Source organism: Manacus candei, unplaced genomic scaffold, assembly GCF_025592945.1.
Source record: "Manacus candei isolate 608988 ecotype Guabito, Panama unplaced genomic scaffold, ASM2559294v1 h1tg000094l, whole genome shotgun sequence".
NCBI classification, from domain to species: domain Eukaryota; kingdom Metazoa; phylum Chordata; class Aves; order Passeriformes; family Pipridae; genus Manacus; species Manacus candei.
Window position 1 is genome coordinate 4,917,753 of NW_026138142.1, and position 22,929 is coordinate 4,940,681.

General features: G+C 39.9%; 1 protein-coding gene across 9 annotated transcripts in view; it reads left to right on the forward strand.

Moving 5' to 3' along the window:
• NKTR (natural killer cell triggering receptor) overlaps positions 1–20,704 on the forward strand; it is a 38,653-nt gene extending 17,949 nt beyond the window's left edge. For 2 of the 9 annotated variants that reach the window (XM_051768328.1, XM_051768335.1), the window contains 11 exons: positions 3,298–3,327; positions 4,197–4,342; positions 5,283–5,505; positions 6,895–7,047; positions 8,919–9,006; positions 11,241–11,386; positions 12,956–15,892; positions 16,492–16,587; positions 16,706–16,765; positions 17,625–17,723; positions 19,475–20,704. In XM_051768328.1, coding sequence (XP_051624288.1) covers positions 3,298–3,327; positions 4,197–4,342; positions 5,283–5,505; positions 6,895–7,047; positions 8,919–9,006; positions 11,241–11,386; positions 12,956–15,892; positions 16,492–16,587; positions 16,706–16,765; positions 17,625–17,723; positions 19,475–19,553 — 4,057 coding nt within the window. In that variant the 3' untranslated portion in view covers positions 19,554–20,704. Of the gene's footprint in view, positions 1–892; positions 910–3,297; positions 3,328–4,196; positions 4,343–5,282; positions 5,506–5,535; positions 5,697–6,894; positions 7,048–8,918; positions 9,007–11,240; positions 11,387–12,955; positions 15,893–16,491; positions 16,588–16,705; positions 16,766–17,624; positions 17,724–19,474 lie in introns of those variants that run through there. The other 7 variants (XM_051768337.1, XM_051768331.1, XM_051768330.1 and 4 more) reach the window with 7 other exon arrangements.
• Positions 20,705–22,929: the final 2,225 nt, after the last annotated feature.

Genomic DNA, 22,929 nt, shown 5'->3' on the forward strand with positions numbered 1-22,929 from the left:
ATGTGCACTTATCACACCAGCAGGTCCCATTGGCTTGAGGAAAAGTTGATGTAAAAACATTCCCAGGATGCTTTTATGTGCAATAAGTGACAAAATAAGTAACAAAAAGATCATTCCAGTGCTCAAATAAGCAGAGGCATAATTAATATTTTTGGGGAGGGGGAGGAGGATGTGGCTAAACTCAACTGTTAATGCATTTTTAAACCATTGCTGCTGCTCAGAATTAGACCAGACCCTAAAGCTCAGTATTAACTGGTGCAGGTGTTTTGGCTTTTTTCCCCCTCTGCAGTGGGTCTGTTGTTGTGGAACTCTGGACAGGAGCAATCAATGAAAAAGAAAACACTTATTTTTCTTAGTTCTAGAAAAGCTTCATAGAGCAAGGGAGCTGTCAGCCAAGTCTGAAATGTCTGAAGTTGTCCCCTTGCAGACTTTACACCTTTGATTTGGGAAGCCAAACACTTAAACTCTGCTGTGCCTGTGAAATTCCTCCTTAGGAGGGGGTTCAGTGGAGCATTTGAACCCCTGGGAAGCTGCAAACATGGGAATAAACCCACAGAAATGGAATATTCACCTACCTCAAGGTGGGCATTGCTGGGTTGAGACTTAGAGGGGAGTGGGAGGATTCTCTTTCCTGACTGGTTTTGCAATAGTGTGACAAGCAGGGTTTGTCTGTAGTTTTCTTTTTGCTTTTTAAGGAGAACTTTTAGTTTTCAAAATACCTTGTATTCTCAAGAAAATTTAGAGCCCTCTTTTAGGCATCCTTGTTCTGCATACAACTTGATTAATATGAATTTTAACCTTGTATTTGATAAAACATAGACACAGTTTTGTCTGAAAATGTATTACAATTTATTTCTGCCATTTTTGTGTAAAATTTACAGAAACAGTGTTACATCGTGCGCTCCAAAGGTAATGTCTCATTCCTCTAAGGCTGTGTCCTTTCCTTTTCTTTCTGTTTTTATCTTTTCTTGTTTTTCTGATCATATTGTTATGTGCATTGAACCCTTTGTTAGGCCTGAAGTTCTTGGGGGGGGGGGGTGGTGGGGTGGGTGATAAAATGCTTTTATCAAAAAAAAAAGATGATTTTCTCCTCAGCGGTATCTTAGACCCATTTAAACCTGAGTGAAGAAAGGTATTGATCCTGCTGTACATAACTTGGAAAATTGTATCTGTTATAAAGCAAATGTTGAATGTTTTCAATTATAGAAATTCTGTATAGAAATGTTCTAATAAATATCATTTTGGGGGAGGAACTCACCGTGACTTCAGGTTTCCGTAGTGCAAAGGCAGGGGGTGGGTTTTGCTCCTGAGGAAGTTTGAAGGTTCAAGGGTTGATGCAGAAAACTTTTTAAAATGCTCTTTTAAAGGGCACATTCACAGAATAAATGTCCTGTTCCAGCCCCAACACTGAGGTGAGAAAACATTCAAAAGCACAGCAAGGATTTGGGGATCTGCTTCCTGTGGGAAGTTGTTCAGTCTCCCAACTCCTTGTCATGCATCTAAAAGGTTTTCCCTTGGGATAACACTTTTCCTTGTGCTTTCACTCCATGAAAGGAGAGAGAAGCCATGTCCATTTTCTCTCTCAAATTGCCAGTTTAATGGGAGAAACCTCTGCATGGGTTTTAAGCACCAACTGTCCCTTTCTTTGCTCAGTAAGGCCTAGTCTAAAGTAAGTTCCTTACTTAATTGGTCTCAAATTCTGCTACAGCCTCCACAGCCCCTCTGTTTGAACCTGCTGCCTTTCCCAGCTAATTCCAAACACTAAATCTTCCATACCATTGGTTTCGTGGAAGGAACCCACTTCTTTTTTCACTCCTTTAAATCAGCTTTATAATTAAACCCACTTAAAGTGTTTACTTAACAGCAGGTTGTTAACACAGTTAACTGTTGCTTAAAGAAATTCCAAAGCTGCAAGGATTTTTCTCCTTGTAGGAATACCCCTTATTAGCAAGGGAACACCAAAGAACACCCCCTAACTATTGAGAAATTTAATAGTGTCTTAATAGCATTTATTCCCCTGTGTTAAACCAAAGAAGTTTTCTGTTTTATTTAGCATTACAGAAGTGGAAGGTCTTGGCATTTGGAGCTTAAAAACAAATCAGGAGTGTAAACACTCCTGATCCACAGTTCCATCTTTTGGGATGTGTTCCAGCACTGCAGTGTTTTGTGACCTAATAGCTCAAAACTCCAGGGAAGATACGTGGTTAAGAAGCAGTATTTTATTAGAGCACTGAAAAACTGACTTCATCCTACCCAATCTGTGCCACTGTAAATTTAGAAAAAGCATCTGTGATTGATTTTTTTTATTTGGAGAGAGGGGAGCTCATTGGAGGAAGGTTTGAAAAGCAAAATAATGCTTGGGAGGAGAGAGAGGAAAGATGTTTTCACATATTAAAGTAACTTCAACTGCAAATGATCTGGACTACTTTATTTCTCCCCCAGTATTTGAGCAGGTTCTGATGTTTGTCTGGATAGGAGGGTTCCCTGTGCAGCAGGAGCTCAGGCTCACTTGGAAAAGTAACTTTATTTTGGGTTTGAAATAGGACAGAGACCCCAGGTCGTGGAATCAAACAGATTGGTACAAAATGCAGTTGCATTTCCCATTCAGGCTGAATGGAGGAGCTGGAAAATAGGGAGGAAGTCTGGATTTAACTGTAGGGTGGCACATAATGTCCTGCTGTGGGTTTTTGGGAGTTCATGAGCTGAAGTGTTGGCTGATTTAAGGCAGAACTGTTGCTTTGTGTTCCTGAGGCCGAGCAGGTACATGGAGAGGGAGAAGGAAGTGGGGGAGGGAGGTGAAGCAGAGAATCTCTCACATATCATAGCTCTTCTTTTTTTAAAATACATGACTTTAAAGTGACCTTGTCATCTAAGAAGTTAATAACCTCAGAACCATTTCAATTCCATTAGTTACCCGTTATTTGTTGCCAAATTGTATCTTCTCTGTGATTACAAAGTGTAGAGTTATATTAAATGAGTATTTAAAGATACATATTTGAAAATTGTTTACTGCATGCATAAAATGATACTTGGTACAACTTTCAAGTATGCACAGTTAGTTAAACCTCAAACAGATTTCATGTAAAAGCTTAAAAAAGCCTGTTTGTACAATCTGTAGTTTTAATAATTTTAATTCGTTGAATTCAATGTATGTAACTGGATTTTTTCACTATTTTTTTGTCTTACCTTCACCTCTTTTTTTTTTTTTTTCCCTGTGTCATTCTCCTCTTTCACTTCATCTGAATCCCTGATTTTATTTTATTTTACCATCTTCCCATCTTGCTGTTTGTCAAACAGAACAACAAAACCTGCTCCTCATCTCGATGGGTAAGAATCCTTTCCAGTTTCTTTTTTCCAGTGGTGGCTAAAGTTTGAAGGGTTTAAGCCTTCACATGTTACATTGAAAGTAGACAACAATGGGCAAACAAATTCTTAATTCTGGGAAAGATTATACAATAGAACGAGCTGGGAAACAAAAGTTTGAATTCCATCAAAATTTCAAGTTGCAGCTTATTTCCTAAAGCTGGACAAAAACTTGGATTGCCTTAAATCCTAACATTATGTCTTTAAAAACTGGTTGCTGCCCTCAGCCCATAAATCAATGAGTTGAATTGTCAAGTTTAATATCTTTGAATAGTCCTTTGAATCCCTTTTTTGAGGCATGTTTTCATCCCCAAAATTTATGGGGCAAGTACAAGAAGGAAAGAGAAGTTGTGGTGCCGTAGAACAAAACTGAGGATTCCTGAATTATAACTGTCCCTGCAATGCCAGTGGGGAATTTGTATTCTGAGCTTGGAGAGACCTATAAATTGTTCTTCTCTGGAGAAAACTGCCCTTTTGTCATGTTTATATATGGACTCTTGATGTCTGTTGCCCAAAATTGCTAAAATGGAAGGGTGGATGGGGGATTATGGTCTGTTCGCCCTGTGAGTAGACTGACATCAAGTATTTCCCTCAGATTGGAGCAGAGTGGATCTCTGGTTTATGCTGCATGTAATCTTAGCATTTAAATTAGAGTAATTTAAAATAAAATCTTATTTTTAATGCATTAAGAGCTGAATGTTTCTATTTCACACCATTTTTTTTTTCCCATCTGAAATCAGTTGAAAAATAATCATTTAACCCTGAAATCCGCTGGAAAAATAACGACGAGCCATTTCTAAATGGGTTGTACCTTAAATGTTTTCTTTCTGCAGCGTCCATGTTGTCTTTGGACTGGTTATTTCTGGTTTTGAAGTCATAGAACAGATAGAAAACCTCAAAACTGACACTGCAAGTCGACCCTACGCAGACGTTCGGGTCATCGACTGCGGGGTGCTCGTGACCAGATCAGCCAAGGATGGTGAGCACAGAATTCCCAAACTTAAGGGATCTTCCCATTGCTCTCAGGGAAGATAAAAAATTATTCCAACATCTAAAAATCACTGTGGTAAATCTCTAATCTCAATCAATTCTTACGAGCCTCCAAGACTTCAGTCTTGGTGTGGGTGAGGAAGGCACAGTGAAGGGAAAAAAGGTTTTCTGACCTAAAATTTGTCCCTTGCAAAATGTGCTCCTGCTTCCTGCTCTCTGTAATTCATGTTGGAGATTCATGTGGCAAACTCACAATTAGGAGTTATTTTTCTGAATTTGAAAGAGGGAGGCACAAACATGCTTCTCTTGAAGTTGGATTTTGTGCACTTTGCAAAGGTTTATTTTAAGATCATATAACATTAATATAAACAGTATATGGAGTGAACATACTCTGCCTTTTTATAAGTATTCATGGAATATAAATTCCCTTAAATATATGTTTGGACAGTTGCTGTGAAACAGTGGAGTGTTACAAGTTTGCATTTTCTACTTAATTTTTGACTTTCCTTCAGTGTAATGTTGTTATTTATGTCTTTTAGAGCAAGTCAAGAGTGTGGGTTGTGTAAAGGTGTGAGGATGCAGAAAGGAGAGAATGACAGAGTTTTAGAAATAAAAAATATACAACAACTAAGGCTGCAACTAATTTGTTCTTAAACTTTGTTTTGCAACCTGTGCATTGTTTTTATAGAAACTAGTTTATTTTTTTTTACTACAAATGATCTTTGCTTATCTTTGCTGGAAATTTTTTGTGTGTACCAATATGGATTTAGGCTGGACACAATTAAATATATTGTCATAGTGATTCTTTAATGCAACTCATCGTGAAAAAGGTCACAAAGCTCCTCTGAATCAACATTTATATATATATATATATTTATGTATATAAAATGGTCTGGTTTATGCTGTGTAAATTTAAAATATCTTTTAAGCTTTGGAGAAGAAGAAGAAAGTCTGTTCTGACTCCGAAGGCTCCGAGTCCTCCTCCAGTGCATCCAGCTCTTCAGAATCCTCATCTGAAAGTGAAGCTGAAAATGAAAGGAGCAGAAGGAGAAAGAGGAAGAGAAGAACTAAAACCAAACAGTCCAGAAAACGAAGGAAGGAGGAGAGGAGGAAAGAGGATCCAAGGTGCAAGCGAAGCTCAAACCAAAGACGGTGACTAGTCCCTTAAACTTAAGAATTTGGGAGAAATATGAGAAGTTCTCCTGTGGTTTCAAGCAGTGAATATGAAAATGCTTTTATTTAAGTTTGCATTTTGATGCTTGATTTTTATAAGTTCAAGTGAGCCTTCAGGCAAATTAATAGGATTTGGATATATATTTGATGATATTCGAAAATATTTCAAGGTAAGTTGTAAATTAAAAGTACAGCTGTGTTAAAGGGAGACTTCAGGCAAATAGTAGGATTTTGATATATATTTGATTATATTCAAAAATGTTTCATGGCAAGTTGTAAATTAAAAGCAAAATCATTTGCTGCAAAGCAAGGACTGAACCTTCTCCCCAATACTAAAGGAGCATCCTTCCTTTAGCCTGAAATGGGCTGTTAAACCATCTTTAGGTTTGGGGTGGGCTTGGCTTGGAATTCACTTGCAGTGAATATGAAAATGCTTTTATTTAAGTTTGCATTTTGATGCTTGATTTTATAAACAAACTATAAACTAATCAACCAAACAAGCAAAAAAACCCTAAAGCTGAGCTGGTTGAGTAGAGCTTTCCAGGAAAGAATTCAAGATCTTTGTAAGCAGAAGCTACAGCAACATGGAAATGAGGAGATCTCAACTTGTGACAGTATTTGGGGCTCAGTACAGCTGTTCAAGTGAGACTTCAGGCAAATTAATAGGATTTTGATATATATTTGATGATATTCAAAAATATTTCATAGCAAGTTGTAAAGGAAAAGCAAAATCATTTGCTGCAAAGCAAGGACTGAACCTTCTCCCCAGTAATAAAGGGGCATCCTTCCTTTAACCTGAAATGGACTGTTAAACCATCTTTAGGTTTGGGGTGGGCTTGGCTTGGAATTCACTTGCAGTGAATATGAAAATGCTTTTATTTAAGTTTGCATTTTGATGCTTGATTTTATAAACAAACTATAAACTAATCAACCAAACAAGCAAAAAAACCCTAAAGCTGAGCTGGTTGAGTAGAGCTTTCCAGGAAAGAATTCAAGATCTTTGTAAGCAGAAGCTACAGCAACATGGAAATGAGGAGATCTCAACTTGTGACAGTATTTGGGGCTCAGTACAGCTGTTCAAGTGAGACTTCAGGCAAATTAATAGGATTTTGATATATATTTGATGATATTCAAAAATATTTCATAGCAAGTTATAAATTAAAAGCAAAATTATTTGCTGCAAAGCAGGGACTGAACCTTCTCCCCAGTAATAAAGGGGCATCCTTCCTTTAGCCTGAAATGGGCTGTTAAACACAGTTGGGTTGTTAAACCATCTTTAGGTTTGGTACATCAGGTGGGCTTATCTTGGAATTCTCTTGGGAAAGAGGTGTTTTCCCAGCTGACAGCTGACTGTGCTTTTCCCTGTAGCAGCCTTTCTGACAAGAGTGATGTCCCAGACAGAGTGGACGTGAGCACAAAGAGGGACAAGCCCGTGGTACGTCCTGAAGAAATCCCCCCAGTGCCTGAAAATAGATTTTTGCTCAGAAGAGATGTGCCTGTTGTCAATGTAGAGCCTGAACCGTAAGGAACTCTGAGCTTTTTATTCTGCCTTGCTGAAAACTGTGCATGAAATATGAAATATTCCTGTTAACATCCCTGTTCCTCAGCGCTGGGAGCAGGTGGTGGCTGGAATTCCAGCATTTAATTGTCCTTTTTACAGTTTTCTCTGTAATATTCCTTCCATCTCATGAGTTGGTTTCGTTGTTCCTCGAGGATCACTCATATTAAACTCAATTATAGATCATGCAAACAAAAAAAAAAAAAATTCCAGACAAAAATTTGCCAGTGTAAAACCACAGCAAATATTTAATTGCAAGGGAAACTTGGATTCAGGAGAGGTGATTTTTTTTCATCTTTCTTAGACCAAAGAAGAAACTTGAGTTCAAAATCAGTCACCCGGAATTTTAGGACTCATCAGTGTTAGACTGAGAGAAAATATTCTTCTTTTGCTGCAAAGGAAGTCAGGAGTTCATGAGAATAATTTCAATTTGTGTTTTGCACCTCCACTAAATTGCAGTTGGGTTGTTTCTTTGTCAAGTTTCCTTGTTTTTGGACTCTGAGCTAAGACATTACAGTGCTGGATATCTCAAAAATCAGGGGTTTGATTTGAGTTTTTTGGGGGGGGGGGGCGTTGGGTTGGGGTTTTTTGGGTTTTTTTTTGTTTGTTTGTTTGTTTGGGTTTTCTTTGGTTTTTGGGGTTTTGATTTTTTATTTATTTATTTATTTTTTTGGGGGGGTATTTTGGGGGGGGTATTTTGGGGGGGTTTTTTGGGGGGGGTTTGGGGGGAGGTTTTGGAGGGTTTTTTGGGGGGATTTTTTGGGGGTGTGTTTGGGGTTTTTTTTGGGGGGAAGGTTTTTTGGGGTTTTTTTTGGAGGGAGTTTTTTGGAGTTTTTTTGGGGGGGGTTGGGGTTTGTTTTGGGGGGGGCTTTGGGGGGGTTTGGAGGGGGTTTTGGGGTTTTTTGGGGGGGATTTTTTTGAGTTTTTGGGGCTTTTTTTTAGTTTTTTTTGGTTTTTGGGGGGTTTTTTGTTGGTTTTTTGAGGGGGCATTTTAGGGGGTTTTTTGGGGGGGGTTTGTTTTTTGGGGTTTTTTTTTGGTGGGGGTTGGGGGCTTTTGGGGGCTTTTGAGGAGTCTTGGTTTTGGGGGGTGTTTTTGGTCTTTTGGTTGTAGGAGGGTTTTGGGGGTTGGTTTGGGGGGGTTTTTGGTTTTGTGGGTTTGTTTGTTTGTTTGGGGGGTTTTTGTGTTTTGTTTGGTTTTTTTTTCTTTTTTGTGGAGGATTTGGGGTTTTTTTGTTTGGTTTTTTGGGGGGAGTTTTTTGAGTGGTTTTTGTTTGGTTTTGGTTTGTGTTTGGGAGACATGGGGGTTTGTTGGGGTTTTTTGTTTGTTTGTTTTAATTTCAGCTAATGGTTTAGTCTCCTGTTCTTTTCTTGGAACATCACTCATATTTCCAAAGATTTAGCAACTATTTCTTTTGAGGATATTACACAAACTGTAAAAAGGAGGATTGAATTCCCTCTTCTTTCCTAAGCAAGAAGACTTTAAAACCTGTGAGCTCTCCTGAACTGAGGTCCTGAACCTCTTCTGCCCATGTTGCCCTCAGGATTTCTGCCCCAAACACAAATTAACCTCTTGTAACAGGATTTTGCAAGTCCTTTGTTAGCATTTATTTATGTGTAAAGACATCAGGCTGCACATTTGCTTGAAAACAAATACATGTTGATTTGCCTTTTGTTGCAAAATTGTCTCATTTCTTGGAAAATTCGCTGAATTCTTAGTTCTGCCTCAAAATGAATGAATAAGATGATAAATATTTTTCATTATTAACTTAAAATTAGGTTAAGTTAACTGGATTTTTTTTTTCCATGCAAGCTCATATTTTATTAATTTATGTAGGAAGCTTCTTGATGCCACTCCAGTTCTGACTGACCAGAAACCATCAGTCTCGAAATCCGGACGAAAAATTAAAGGAAGAGGCACAATAGTATGTGACAGTTTTATTTATTTATATATTTCTTTCCTCTCACCCAGAGTGTCTTCTCTGACCTTGAGCTTTGACTTTCCTTGGAGGCTTTGTAGGATGCTTTATTTATGTGTTTATTCACATGTATTTATTTGCATTCTAGTTTAGGAGGTTGAAATATTGTCAGGTAGCTGATTTTGTGATGCAGGTTTTCATTCCTTCTTGTTATTCTCTTGAAGTTTGGGAAAACAAAGGCTTAATTCTCAGCCACAAGAAGTCTCCAAACATAAGAATGAAATTATTTCTTTTAAAAGATGGAAACTAATTCAGGCAGATTCATCCCAGGCAAGCCACAAGATCCAAAGCAATGAGAAGTGACAAGAGCTTTTCCTCTTCCCTATTCATTGGATTCCCTTGTATTTTCTCTGAGCATTAGGACTGCAACACATAAGACACACCAAGCTTCTCAGCAGTGTCCTGAGTGTCTGCAGCCCTTTCTGATATATAATTCAAAGGTTTTTCTTCTCTAATAACTCACAATCCAGGCCCAAAATGCTGCACAGCTGTGCTGTTGTTTTTCACTCGGTACAAGGGGGAAAAACTAAGAGAAGCTGCTGTAATTGTGCATTTGATTCTATTGGATTGCAGCATATTCTTCCCCTGGAGAATCTTTTCCTGGATCAGCTTAGCAGGTGGCATTTGGGGAACCATAAAGCAAAATGCAGCCTTGGTTCTGCCAAATGTTTTTGCAAGTGGAAGTTCTCAAAAAGAACAGTTTATATACAGATATCAATATATCTATAGTTATTCTAATGAAAAGCTTCATTAGGATGATTTAAACTGAGACTCCTCTGAGTGTGATTTTTCTTATATAACAGCCACTGGATTTGGGAAGTACTTTTCCACCATGATCCCCCATGATAGAATTATTTTAAACCACAAAATGAACAGCTTGGATGCCATAGCATGGACCAAGGTGGTGGAGTGGTTGAACCTCAACCCGAATTTTCCTGCCTTGACCTGAAATGTGGCAGCTGCCTTTGCATCTGACAGCTCGTGTTTGTATTTGACACTCCTGGGATCCACTAAAGCCTTTAAAACAGAATGGTTTTGCATATTGATGTAAATAAAAATTTAGGGAAAAGTAACTCAAAGCTGAGTGGAATTGGCTTTTGCCAGGTTTTGGCATTTCTCTGATGTTTTTCATCATTTTAACACTTCTGAAAAAAGTGAAGAAGGAGAACAAGGTGTCATTTAGGGCCAGCACTCAGTTGGAGAAACACATTTTTCTGCCATCTCTAATAATCTGATCAGCAACAGTTTCTCTTTGGGGTGAAGTTGTTTGATATTTTGCAAAATAGTTATTTGTAGATTCCAGGATACTCCTGAATAGACTATTTGAAAATTAGAAAGATCCATGATACCTTCACAACCTGTTATGTGCCAGTCATCTGTAAAAGCTTTTTAAGTAGTCATTCCTTCAGCCCAAATTAGCTCTGTATGGTAGAATATCCTTATTTTTTTTATTTAAACAGGGTATCTTAAAGACTTTTGTAATTAAACGAATAAATCAACACATGCATCTTTCTGATTTTATTCTGGGGGGCAACACTTTTTTTTCCCCTCTCTTTTGCTTTCAAAAGTGGCTCAAAATAATTGAGTGAAATCCAGATGTGTTTTTTATTGAGTCAAGGAGCATCTGAATTCCTCACAGAGTTTACCTGATTGTGTCTCCAACTGGGTAGTGGAAAATAAAAATTTACTATATTAGAGGGTTTTTTCTCTGCTGTACAAGTAGCTCTTATTGCCTACTTAAATGCTGTTCCTAAGCATAATTCTTTAATATGAAGCTTCTTTATTCTTTTTTGTGAAAGAGTTTTGGAGAGTTTTAGTGGTTTATTTTTTTTGTTTGGTTTTCTATTTTTTGTTGCTTGGGAGGTGTTTTAAACTGGATTCTCATTTCTGCAGAGCTGAACAGCAGTAACTTTGGAATAGGGCTTGTCTTTGCTCAAATGAGCAGTTAAGTGTCTGCTAACTGAAGTGAAACATCTGTGCTTTAACATCCTGATAAAAAAGGTAGTTATCTGCAGTAACTGGGAACCCATGACCTCTTCCTTCATCCTTCCTTTTATGTTTAAGAAAAAAGGGTGAGCTTCTGGCCCCCCTCAGGCTTTGTAAAACATCCTGGGTATGAAAAGACACAGTTTGCTCTGTAAGAAAGCTGCATAATGTGGTTTTTTTCTGTGCTTTCACAGCGATACCACACCCCCCCTCGATCCCGGTCGTGTTCCGAATCCGAGGATGACGAGAGCAGTGAGACCCCTCCTCACTGGAAAGAGGAGATGCAGAGATTGAGGACCTACCGACCTCCCAGTGGGGAGAAGTGGAGCAAAGGAGATAAGTAAGATCCTTATCATAAATTTTATAGTCTGGGGTTTTTTTTACACAGTGTTTAACACGTTGTGTAGATGTACCATGTGGATGTACCAGGACGAGAGGAAACGGCCTCCAGTTGGGCCAGGGAAGGTTTAGATTAAATGTTAGGGGAAAAAAAAAGTTCATGGAACAAATTGTAAAGAATAGACTGCCCAAGGAAGTGGTGGAGTCATCATCCCTGGAATCGTTCAGAGAAAACATGGATGTGGCTCTTCAGGACATCAGTTCTGGGCCCTCAGTTCAGGAAGGACATGGAGGGGCTGGAGCAGGTCCAGAGAAGAGCAACAAGGCTGGGGAAGGGACTGGAACACAAGTCCTATGAGGAGAGACTGAGGGAGCTGGGGGGACTCAGCCTGGAGAGGAGGAGGCTCAGGGGAGACCTCCTCACTCTCTGCAACTCCCTGACAGGAGGTTGTAGCCAGGTGGGAGTCAGGCTCTTCTCCCAGGAACCAGCAGTAGGACAAGAGGGCTCGGTCTCAAGCTGTGCCAGTGGAGGTTTAGGTTGGATATTGGGAAGAAATTTTTTCCAGAGAGAGTGCTCAGCCATTGGAATGGGCTGCCCAGGGAGGGGGTGGCTTCTCCATCCCTGGAGATGTTTTAGATGAGACTGGATGTGGCATCAGTGCCATGGGCTGGGAACCACAGTGAGGTTGGATCAAGGGTTGGACTTGATGATCTCGGAGGTCTTTTCCAACCCGGTTGATTCTGTGGCAAGGTTTGGTGGTGAACAAGGTGGTGGTGTTGGGTTACAGTTGGACTTGGTCACGTTAAAGGTCTTTTCCAACCTTAAAACTTCCATGGTTTCCTTTAGCCCCAAACTGGGTGATATGGATTCTTTGGGTACCAAGTGAGACAACTGAATCCACCGACCCTTTATTGTTTTGGTTATATGTTCTTTCTGCAATTGCAAACTGTGTGATGGATGGAAGCCAGCTCTCCAAAATGTCTGACTTGATACTAAATGTGAGCTTCTGTCAAATTATGAGACAGAAACCTCAAAAGGAAAACTGAAAAATACTGTGTGTAACCATTATTGAATAATTGCAAATGTTTCTGGTGGTTCTTTTTTATGTACTGAGATATGTTTTAAAATTTAAATATTTACTAATATCTAATAATATAACAACAATGTTAATGTTAGTAATAATAGTAATATTTAATATTTAATAATACTAATATGTAGAAGTGGTTTGAGAATCCTGCAGTTGTAGAGGTCAAAGTCCTGCAGACTAGGGTAATTAAAACATTAAATCTCTTCACACGGGTTCTACAATATGCAAAATTTGCTGATGTTGGCTGATTTATTTCTTAGAGAGAAGTAGCTCTTGGTAGTGATATAATTCTTAAAATGAGTGTAAGAAGCTCAGTCAGAACATAATTGCCTGGTAGTAGAGTGTGTGTGTGTGTGCGTGCGTGTGTGTGTGTGTGTCAGGTTCTTATATCTTGATTTAAAATCAAGTTTAAGAATACTTAATTTATCTAAAGCTTTAAAAGAATTTCCACTCAGGGTGGGGCTTTCTGCTTTGTTTTCCAGGTTGAGTGACCCATGTACAAGCAGATGGGATGAAAGAAGTGCATCCCGGAGATCCAGGTCCTGGTCCCATAATGGTTATGCTGATCTAAACACCACGAGATACTCCAGCCATCACAAGAAGCACAGGAAAGAAAAGAAGAAGATGAAGCATAAAAAGAAATCTAAAAAGCAGAAACATTTCAAGAAGCACAAGCAAACGAAAAAAAAGAAAGCCTCGGCCTCATCAGACGTGGAATCTTCTCATTCCTTCCACAGGAGGACAAAGTCATCTTGTGATCGTGAGAGGAAATCTCGTTCTTCTTCCTTGTCTTCTAGGCGTTCATCCAGAAGGGACTGGTCCAAGTCTGATAAGGAAGATCAGAGCTCATCATCTTTATCAAGCAGAGGGTCTCGCTCTTACTACAGGTCCAGGTCCAGATCCAGATCCAGGTCTAAATCAAGGTCTTACTCCCGAAGAAGTTCTAGATCGAGATCAGCCTCTAAATCATCACGTTCTCGAAGTAGGTCAAGGTCCAGTTCTAACCCCAGGCAGCAAAAGACTGTTCCCAGTTCTCCACGGAATATCTCAACCCGATTAAATGACAGTAAGTTGACCAAGGCAGCCGAGCCCGTCCGAGCAGTTCTCCTGCCCAGTGACAAAGTTGTCGTCCCACCAGTTGTCCCAGAAAACCTCCCTGTGATACCCTTAAGCGACAGTCCACCTCCCTCCAGGTGGAAACCTGGGCAGAAACCATGGAAGCCATCCTATGAGCGAATTCAGGAAATGAAAGCTAAAACAACCCATTTAATACCCACCCAACCTAATTACAGCCTGGTGGTCGTTAAAGAGGCCAACACCTCCTCCTCCTACCGCAAGCGGGAGAGGAGCTCGGAGAGCGATCGGAGCGGGTATTCCAAGGGCCGCAGCGACAGGAGCTCGGAGAGTTGGCCGAGGTCCAGGAGCAGGTCCTCCCGAAGTCGGTCCTACTCCAGATCCTACACAAGATCCAGAAGTCCATCGAGCTCTAGGACAAAATCCCGCTCTTCTGGCAGGTCCCCGTCACCGAGCAAATACCGCAGTGACCGGTCGGGGTACAGCGAGTCCACGTCTTACTATTCCCTCAGCGACGAGGACAGGCACGGGAACAAAAGGAAATCCACGTCCAGCGATCAGAAAGCTCGGGGCTCCAAACTGAGGCAGGAGACGAGCTCGGAAAGTCCCCTGCCTCACAAACATCCCAAAGACTACGATGAGTCTTCCCAAGGATTGAAGGAGAGCGACACTTTGTCATCCTCAGACTTCTCCAGCGACAGCGAGCGCTCCGCCAAAGCGAAAGCGGTCCCAGAGAAGGAAAGTCGTTTTCCATTAGAAGGGGACGCTCAGAAACAGGATAAAAATAGCTTGAGTTCTGAGAGAGGGGAGGAGAAGTCCAAGTGTGAGCGGGATTCTGATCACTCCAAAAGGAAAGCAGGGAAGGAGAAGTTTCTGGAGGAACCCAGAGGAGGGGCAAAAACGAAACGGAAATCCTACTCAGGCAGCAAATGGGACTCAGAGTCAAATTCCGAAAGAGGAGAGGCAAGGCATAATAGGGGGGATTCCAGACCCTCCTCTGGTAAAGAAGAAGGAGAGGCCACCTCAGGGTCTGATACAGAGCTCAGTGTCACCAAAAGGATAAAGAAACAATCCAATTCCTCCGAAGGCTTTTTGGACTCTGATTGGAAGACAAACAAACAGTTGTCATCTTCTGAATCCGACAGTTCCTGTTCCAGCTCAGCAGACACTCGAGGCAAGTCAAAAAAACACAAGCATGGGTTGAAAAAACAACTTAAGAAATCACATTCCAAAAAACCAAAAGAAAAATCCAAAGGGAAAAAGGAGAAAAAACACAAAGTCCAGAAAAGAAAAGAGATGTTTCATTGGCAGCCCCCCCTCGAGTTTGGTGAAGAAGAGGACGATGAGATAAATGAAAAGCCAGTTGCCAAGGATGATAAAAAAGAAAAGCAGCTTACCAGGGACATAAAGGATAAAAAACAAGTTTATGAAAAGGATGAAATAGTCACAGATAAAATGGGAAACGGTGAAAAGTCGTGTGGGAGTGAAAACCTTTTAGATAAAAACACCACAGGTGAGGCCTCCCCAGATCGCAGCAACCTTAATAAAGAGAACATTGAAACAAACGCTTCAACTGGTGCTTTAAACTCAGGAATAAACGTTTCTGCCTGCAAGAATGAGATTAAACAAGCTGAAGAAAGTAACCAGAACGGATTGGAGGACGTTATTCAGACAGATGACAACATGGAGATCTGTACTCCGGATCGTAACTCGCCAGGGAAGGTGGATGTGGACGTTTTGTCTCCTGTCATTCTCACTCCTAAACCCCAGGCTTTAAGTGCTGCTATAAAAAAAGAGCTACAGGTTGAGACCCCTGAGCAAGATGCTGTCAAACTAGGAAACAACATTAGAGACTTGATTCACGTTAAAGAAGAAAAAGAAACAGGAAGGCAAGAAAATAACTCTCTGTCTGGTGCTAAAGACTGTGGTTTGAAAAGTGAAATGACTGAAAATCCGCAAAGCAATATGGTAGACAATAAATGGAAGCCTTTGCAGGGTGTTGGTAACCTACAACCAGCAGCAATTAGTACAGCCACGGAGGTTAAGAGTGTAGCAGTAGCACCAGAGCCTAAACCAGCAGGTTTAAGGATTGAAATAAAAGCCAAGAATAAAGTAAGGCCTGGGTCTCTGTTTGATGAGGTCAGGAAAACAGCCCGGCTCAATCGGCGGCCCAGGAACCAAGAAAGTTCCAGCGAGGAGGAATCTCCAAGCAGAGATGACAACAGTCCATCCAGGAGCCTCAGTAGATCACGGAGTAAATCTGGGTCTAAATCCAGACACAGAACAAGGTCCATATCCTACAGTCACTCCAGAAGTCGATCTCGAAGTTCTACATATTCATACAGGTAAGAAGCTGGTGCTGCTCCCACAACCTGCCCTGGGAACTTGAAGTTTTCATCTTTTCAAGGCATGTTTTCCTTTCTCAGCTCATGTTTTTCTTTTGAACAGCACAGTGTCACACAATTATAGAGTGGGTTGGGTTGGAAGGCACCATGTCATTCCATCCAGCTTCCACTATCCCAAGTTGCTCCAAGCCCTGAACAACCTGGCCTTGGACACTTCCAGAGATGGGGCAGCCACAGCTTCTCTGGGCAACCTGTGCCAGGGCATCAACACCCTCACAGCCAAGAATTCCTTCCCAATATCCCATCTAAACCTACCCTCTGTCAGTTTAAAGCCATTCCCCCTTGTCCTGTCCCTCCATCCCTTGTCCCAAGTCCCTCTCCAGCTCTCCTGGAGCCCCTTCAAGCACTTGGAAGGGGCTCCAAGATGTCCTTGGAGCCTTCTCTTCTCCTGGATGAACACCCCCAGCTCTCAGAGGTGCTCCTGCCCTGTGATCAACTTAATGGCCAAGCGTGGAATAAATACTTAGCTTAAAAGATAAAGATTTATAACTTTTTTCTGCTTCCTCTTCAGTTCTGTTCTGTCCTGTTGTTCACTGTAGGTCAAGAAGCTACTCGAGAAGCAGAAGCAGAGGGTGGTACAGCAGAGATCGCTCAAGGAGTCGAAGCAGTTCTTACCACAGTTACAAGAGTCGTAGGTAAGTTAGTCTGTTTGGAGATACTGCAAGACATGTTGTGCTCCTCTTGCTCCCCCTCTCCCCCTGCTCCCTTGTATTTTATTAACTTAAGATGTCTCTGTGGTTTTGTTTCTGTCAGTCGAAGCTACAGCCGAAGCCGGTCCAGAAGTAGTTCTTATGGTCATCACAGTCGATCCAGGTATGGATTATAGTTGTGTACAAACTCTGCAATAAATGGACTTCTTATAAAAATAAGAATACTTTTTATTTATATTTATTTAAAATAGACTTTAATCTATAATCATATAACATGCAAAAATAATTTGTATCATGTATGCTACGTATTTTATTATATATACTATAATATCCATACATATATAAATATATATTTATAAGAATACTTTTTAAGAATGCCTTTATCTCATAGAGTCTGGAATGGTTTGGGCTGGAAGAGAACTTAAAGATGATCTAGTTCCAACCCACCTGCCATGGGCAGGGACACTTTCCACTAGCCCAGGTTACTCCAAGTCTCGTCCAACCTGGCCTTGGACACTTCCAGGGATCTGTGGTCCTTAAAACTATAATATTGTTGTAACAGCTTGAATCAAAGCAAAATCAATATAAGGCACTTAAAAGCTGGAAATAACCAAATTGTCCCAGCACTACAGTTACAGGTGATGATACGAGATGAGAAATAGTGAACACATCCCCCTTTTTTGTTAAAATAAAATTGAGTTATAAACAGAATCACTTTGCTGGTTTTCAAATTAGCAAACAATGTTTTTACAGCATCTACAAAAAAGAGAAACCACAAAACTTTATGGATGCTTATTGTGTCTTTTCTAGATTAGTAAATTTGACATTTTTACTTTTGCTTTGAAGATAATTGTTGCTGTGTTGAAACTTTTCTAAAGCACGGAATTGTTTGCCGCAGCCTCCAAAAGTAATTTCTAGCCAGCCCTTCATCTCTGTATGTAAATGTCATTTGAGCCTGCATATAAAATAGCATTTTAGACAAGAAATCATAAATTTACAGTTGCCTTCTTTTCCCTTTAAAGTAGGTCCTACACATATGACAGTTACTACAGCAGGAGTCGGAGCAGGAGTAAAAGGAGTGACAGCTACCGACGGTCTCGGAGCTACGATCGGAGATCCAGGTGTGGTTTGGCACTGGATTTGTGGGGAAAAAATGTGCTAAACACATACCTGTGATGTTTAAGAAAGGCCAGTGTGCTGTTTTTTTCCCCCCAAGCATAAAAAATGTAATAATTAAAACCAATTAAAATCGAAGCGTGTGTGTGAGTGAGGAAGTCAGAACTCCTCACATGCCAAATATGAGGATGGGGAAGAAGTAGGATAAGAAAGATTTGAGTTCCAGTTCATTGTATTGAATGCATTCAAAATTTTCACATTTTCCCAGTCACCATCCCTGGAAATGTTAAAAAACATGTGGAAATGGCACTTGAGGACATGGTTTAATGGAGAAGACAGTGCTGGTGCTGGGTTAACAGTTGGACTTGGTGGTCTTACAGGTCTTTTCCAACCTTCATGATTCTATGATTTCTAATTTTTTTAATAGTATTAAGTGATTTTTAAAAACTACACAGTAAACTAACTCTCAAGATTTAAATCAAATGCCCTGTGATGGATTAAAAGCTGCTTGGTATGCAAAGAATTCCATTGGATGGTAAATTCTTTTTGCTTTCAACTGCAAATATGGATTTAAAACAATCTGGAAGGGAAAGTAAAAAATTGCACTGAAATCCAGACTTAATTTTTAACTTCCTAGAATGTATTTTGAAAGAATATTTTTACCTGCAAATCTGATGAATCTGGAATAAATTCTATTCTGCTCTGTCCAGGGGATTTACAGAAGTGCAACTGAGCACATTTCACAGAGATCAGAGGTGGAGCAGGAGATATAGAGAGATATAGATTTAATAGCACTGATGATTGGTTTTATACCTTTTAATATGTCCCCTATTACTCATAAATCATACAGGTCTCTACAACTGCTGTAAATTTTCATCCTCTGCCCTTCTCATACTCATTTTTTTCCCAACTTTATAGCAACTCTTAAAGGTTTTGCTCTCACCCATTTCCACAAGACAACTTTCATCTTGTGTTTGAGGGGAAATTAAGTAGATTAACAAAGAATGTGGAAATAAACTTGGAAAATCATTGTCTTATTATGTTGAGAAGCTTCAAAGAAGCAATATTGGATTAGGATACGCTCACCTTTCATTTAGAAAGCTTCCTTTGCAGGCAGGAGGCTAAAAAAAAAATCTCTAATGAAAGCTTATTTCTGTGTAATTGGAATATTTCCTGTGGCTTGTCTGAAACCATCTGGACTGTGTTGATGTTTGGCCAGGTGCTGAGCTTGGGATTCTTCTGGATAAGCCAAACCATTTTAATACACAATTTCCACACTGCAGAGACACACACACACTCTGTTCTTGTGGTTCTGGGGCCTAATTCTCAAGATCCTTCTTCAAACAAGAAAATACAACATGTAGGAAGCAAGGATTTGTGAACTTATCTTAGTTGAGAGATGCTTGCAATATGAAATCAGATGTGCTAGAATATATTTCTCAGTCAGCTACTAGCATTTATAAAAACATTAATTTTGGATGGTTTTTAGCTGTAAAAGAAAAAGCAAGAAGTTACAGAGAACTTGCCTTGAGTTATCCAGGGCAACACCACGTAAAGTTAATTATTATTTCAATTTTGAGTATCCTTTAGCGAATTCTTCAGTTATAAGAAACACCACCCTGTAAAAGACCTTGTGTTTGTTTTTCTTATCCGTGTCCATCTTAACAATGTTTTTCACACGATGTAAATTTGAATTTGAAGCTCAAACCTGAAGCAGTTCTGAGGCATTTTTGAACCTTTTTTGTTTTCTCGGCAGGTCCTACGGCTCCGACAGCGAAAGCGATCGCAGCTACTCCAACAACAGGAGCCCCAGTGAGAGCAGCAGATACAGCTGAAAACACTTCTGGGAGGATGAAAACTGTGTTCCATCATTTTTTTCAGTGTTATATTAAAAAAACAAACAAACAACAGAACCAAACTGTTTTGATTGTGTCACAGGTGAAGGCTGGTTGCTGAATTCGCTGACACTTTCCCATTTACCGGTGAACTCGCTCGACTCTGTGCTCACAGAGAGAAGGACTGAGCTCCACAGCTGAGTTGATTTTTTTAATTTTTTTATGTGAAATGCAACTTTTACAGGATAATTAAAAAAAAAACAAAACCAAACCCCAGCAGTTTTGTTTCCTCGAATTAGCTTTTCCAAGCCATGGATGAATTGCTGCCACCGCTTTTCCGGGTGCAACAGAGTCTGTTTATAAATAAACACCTTGAGGGCTTTGTGCCTGTTCCTGGGAAATGTGTGTGAGCAACTATTAAACTGTGAAGTCCATTTCTTACCAAGGCTGCCGTTTCTAGTTTATGAAAATGCTTTTTTTAATGCTGGAATCTGCATTCTGTGCTGTCTTGATTGTCGACTATTGCGTTCTGTACAGGATAGAGGTGATGAAAACAAAGCTGCCACTCTGTCTTAAGCCTTCCTGAACTGTGAGGTTGAGGAATTCTACTGGAAAAGGTGAGATGGTGCACAGTGGGAATTGTCAAACTGACAAGCAGTGAGCAAAAGTGTGATGTGAATGAGTTTTGAGCTTAATGTCCAACTTGTCTAAACTTTTTATGTTTCAAAAATGAATTTTGTGATAAACAGCAGTGTCCTTCAGAGACTAAAAAAGTGTTTCCAAGCACTTCTTGACTTTCATTTCAGTTCCTATTACAGTGCTTGGCATCCTCCACCACATCTTGGGTGTTGTTAAAGCATTGAGTGTGTCATGAGTTTGTCCAAAACACTTTTTGATAATTTTTTGAGAAAACCAACTATAGAGGTTCCTTTATGAAATGCCTGTAGGTGTATCCCATCCTATGTTCCATATAGGGAATATCAGATATTGATACTGCAGATACTGAACTCTAGATTGTTAAAAGGATGGGACTACAAAAATACTGGGTTGCCTGATAAAAAGCATGGACAGTACTTTACTTTGAAAGTTTATTACCAAAAATGACTCCATGTTCCAGGTATTTGCAAAAAAATAAATAGATTTAAGCTGAAGACCATTGAGTAAGTTTTGCAATATTCTGACTGAGTTGCTGTAAAATAATTTGTGAAGTTTTTCAGGGGTTTAGAAAGTTGTGTACTGAGAACCAGATTTTTAATGGCACAATGTGACCTGCAAATTGGGGTCTGTAGTGACACAACAGACTTAACATTGTTTGATTAGAGCTAACTAGCTCTGTTGTATCATAATAGTTTTCATTACTGACTTTCTGTAATATCTGGAGATGCTTTCATTTCTCTCAAATGTTTTCAAATACTGGAAATGATTTTTTTTTTTTTTTTTTTTTTGGTGTGTGTGATCTCATCAGGCCCCAACAGCTTTGAAAATTAAAAGTGGTTATTTCTCGCTTAGGCATCAATTCATTCTCTCTTTGATTGAATTAAACTACCCCCAAATTAGATAATTTTTTTCATACACTTGTGAAACATGAAAAGCAAGTTCAAAGGGAAGTTTGCAGACTGTGATGATTCCCTCCATTTCTGTCCGTCAGCAGCTGAATAAGATGTTTGTGTGCACGTTCCTGAAGCTGAATTTGCCACAGAGGTTTTTTCACTTTTCTATGAGAACCCAAAATTCTGAACTTTCCCCCTTCCTACACTTGTAGTTTAGTGACAAAGTGTGTGCATGTAACCCTTTCCAGTCAATCTTTTGTAAGCTTCTTATGCCTTCTAACATTAAATACATTTCTTACTCGAGGCAGGATGCATTTAGAGACAGGTTTCTAACAGCAGGAGCCATCTGAGAGTCCTGAACAAATATTTCAGTAACATTTGTTGCACTTTCATCATTTTCATTGCAAATGTAACTTGTTTGTCCCTTACTAAGAAAATAGAACTAGAGGGCTCATGTGTAACAAAATATACAAATAGAACTGTTACCATTTGATACTTATTAGTGGAAAAAATAGCTCCAGAATCAGACTTCTGTTATGTATCAGAGCTGATCTGAGTTTTTAAGGTCAGGAAAAGGTAATAGAAATATGGTCAATCAATTAACTGTAGTTATCAAAAATTACTGCAGTGCCACTAAAGTCTTTCACATCTTGAATTAAAGCTTTATAAAGAAATTCCATCAGGTTGGGGAGGGGGGTGAGGGAAGGGTTGGGGGCACTTAGTGAATTCTGTTCAGTTGTGCTTCGGGTAGAAAACATCCCCCTGAGCTGGTTTTCTAACTTTGGTCTATGTTTTTGCAATTTTGTTATTCCAAAGTAGTCGCTGTTTGTAAAATAAACTTTTGTACATATCTGCAACTGCTGTTTTTCTCTACATCTGGAAAAATCCAGTGCTGCTCGAGGGGAAGCAGGCAGGAAAATGAAAAATATACTTCAATTTCTGCATCTGCCTTTGTCCCTTGCAAGACTCGGGCAGGAGTTTGCCTTTTCCTGACCTACATAAGGAACGATTCCTCTGCGAGACTGCACTGGGTTTACATAACAGTCGTTGGAGGAACAAATATTTTGAAATTTCCAAGTGATTTGAGGTCTCTCCATTTCCTCAAGATACATAAAAGGTTCCTCTCCTTGGTGAAAAGATACACTCAACAGATCTCCACGGAAATCTGGGGCTTGGGCTGAGCTTAACCACTTTGCTAAATGTTCTTTCCCAAATACACATTCCCACATCACTTCCTTAGCATTGGAAGTGGGATATTAGTTCATGGCAGCAGATGTGATGGCTCAGTGCATTAATCCATTAGTCTTTTAGACCTTCTGTTCCACAAAAACCTGAATTTCATTGGAATTACTGACTTTGTCAGAATGGAGAGACTAATTGCCTTGGTCTGAGGTGAAAAGGACAGAGGAAAGTGTTTCCTTGTTTGGTTTAGCCTTTAGTGTGGTCTTTTTCCTCACTTTGGAATACTGATTTTGAGAAAGAGAAGCAAGAAATCCTGGGCAGGACAAAGAGGAGCTCCAGGTGATCTGAGCTGTAGTGCTGAAATGTTTGGAAAATGGTAATTTTAAGGTGGGGAAGGGGTGAAGTGGCAAAGAGATCAGCTGAAACAGGGTAAGGAAATGTTAGATAAGCTCTTGTGTCTCACTGCAGCATAAACCAGTTGTTTTTCATAGGATGGTGTGGGTTGGAAGGCACCTTAAAGCTCATCTCCTTCCAGCCCCTGCCATGGGCAGGGACACCTTCCACTAGTCCAGGTTGTTCCAAGCCCCATCCAACCTGGCCTTGGACACTTCCAGGGATCCAGGGGCAGCCACAGCTCCTCTGGG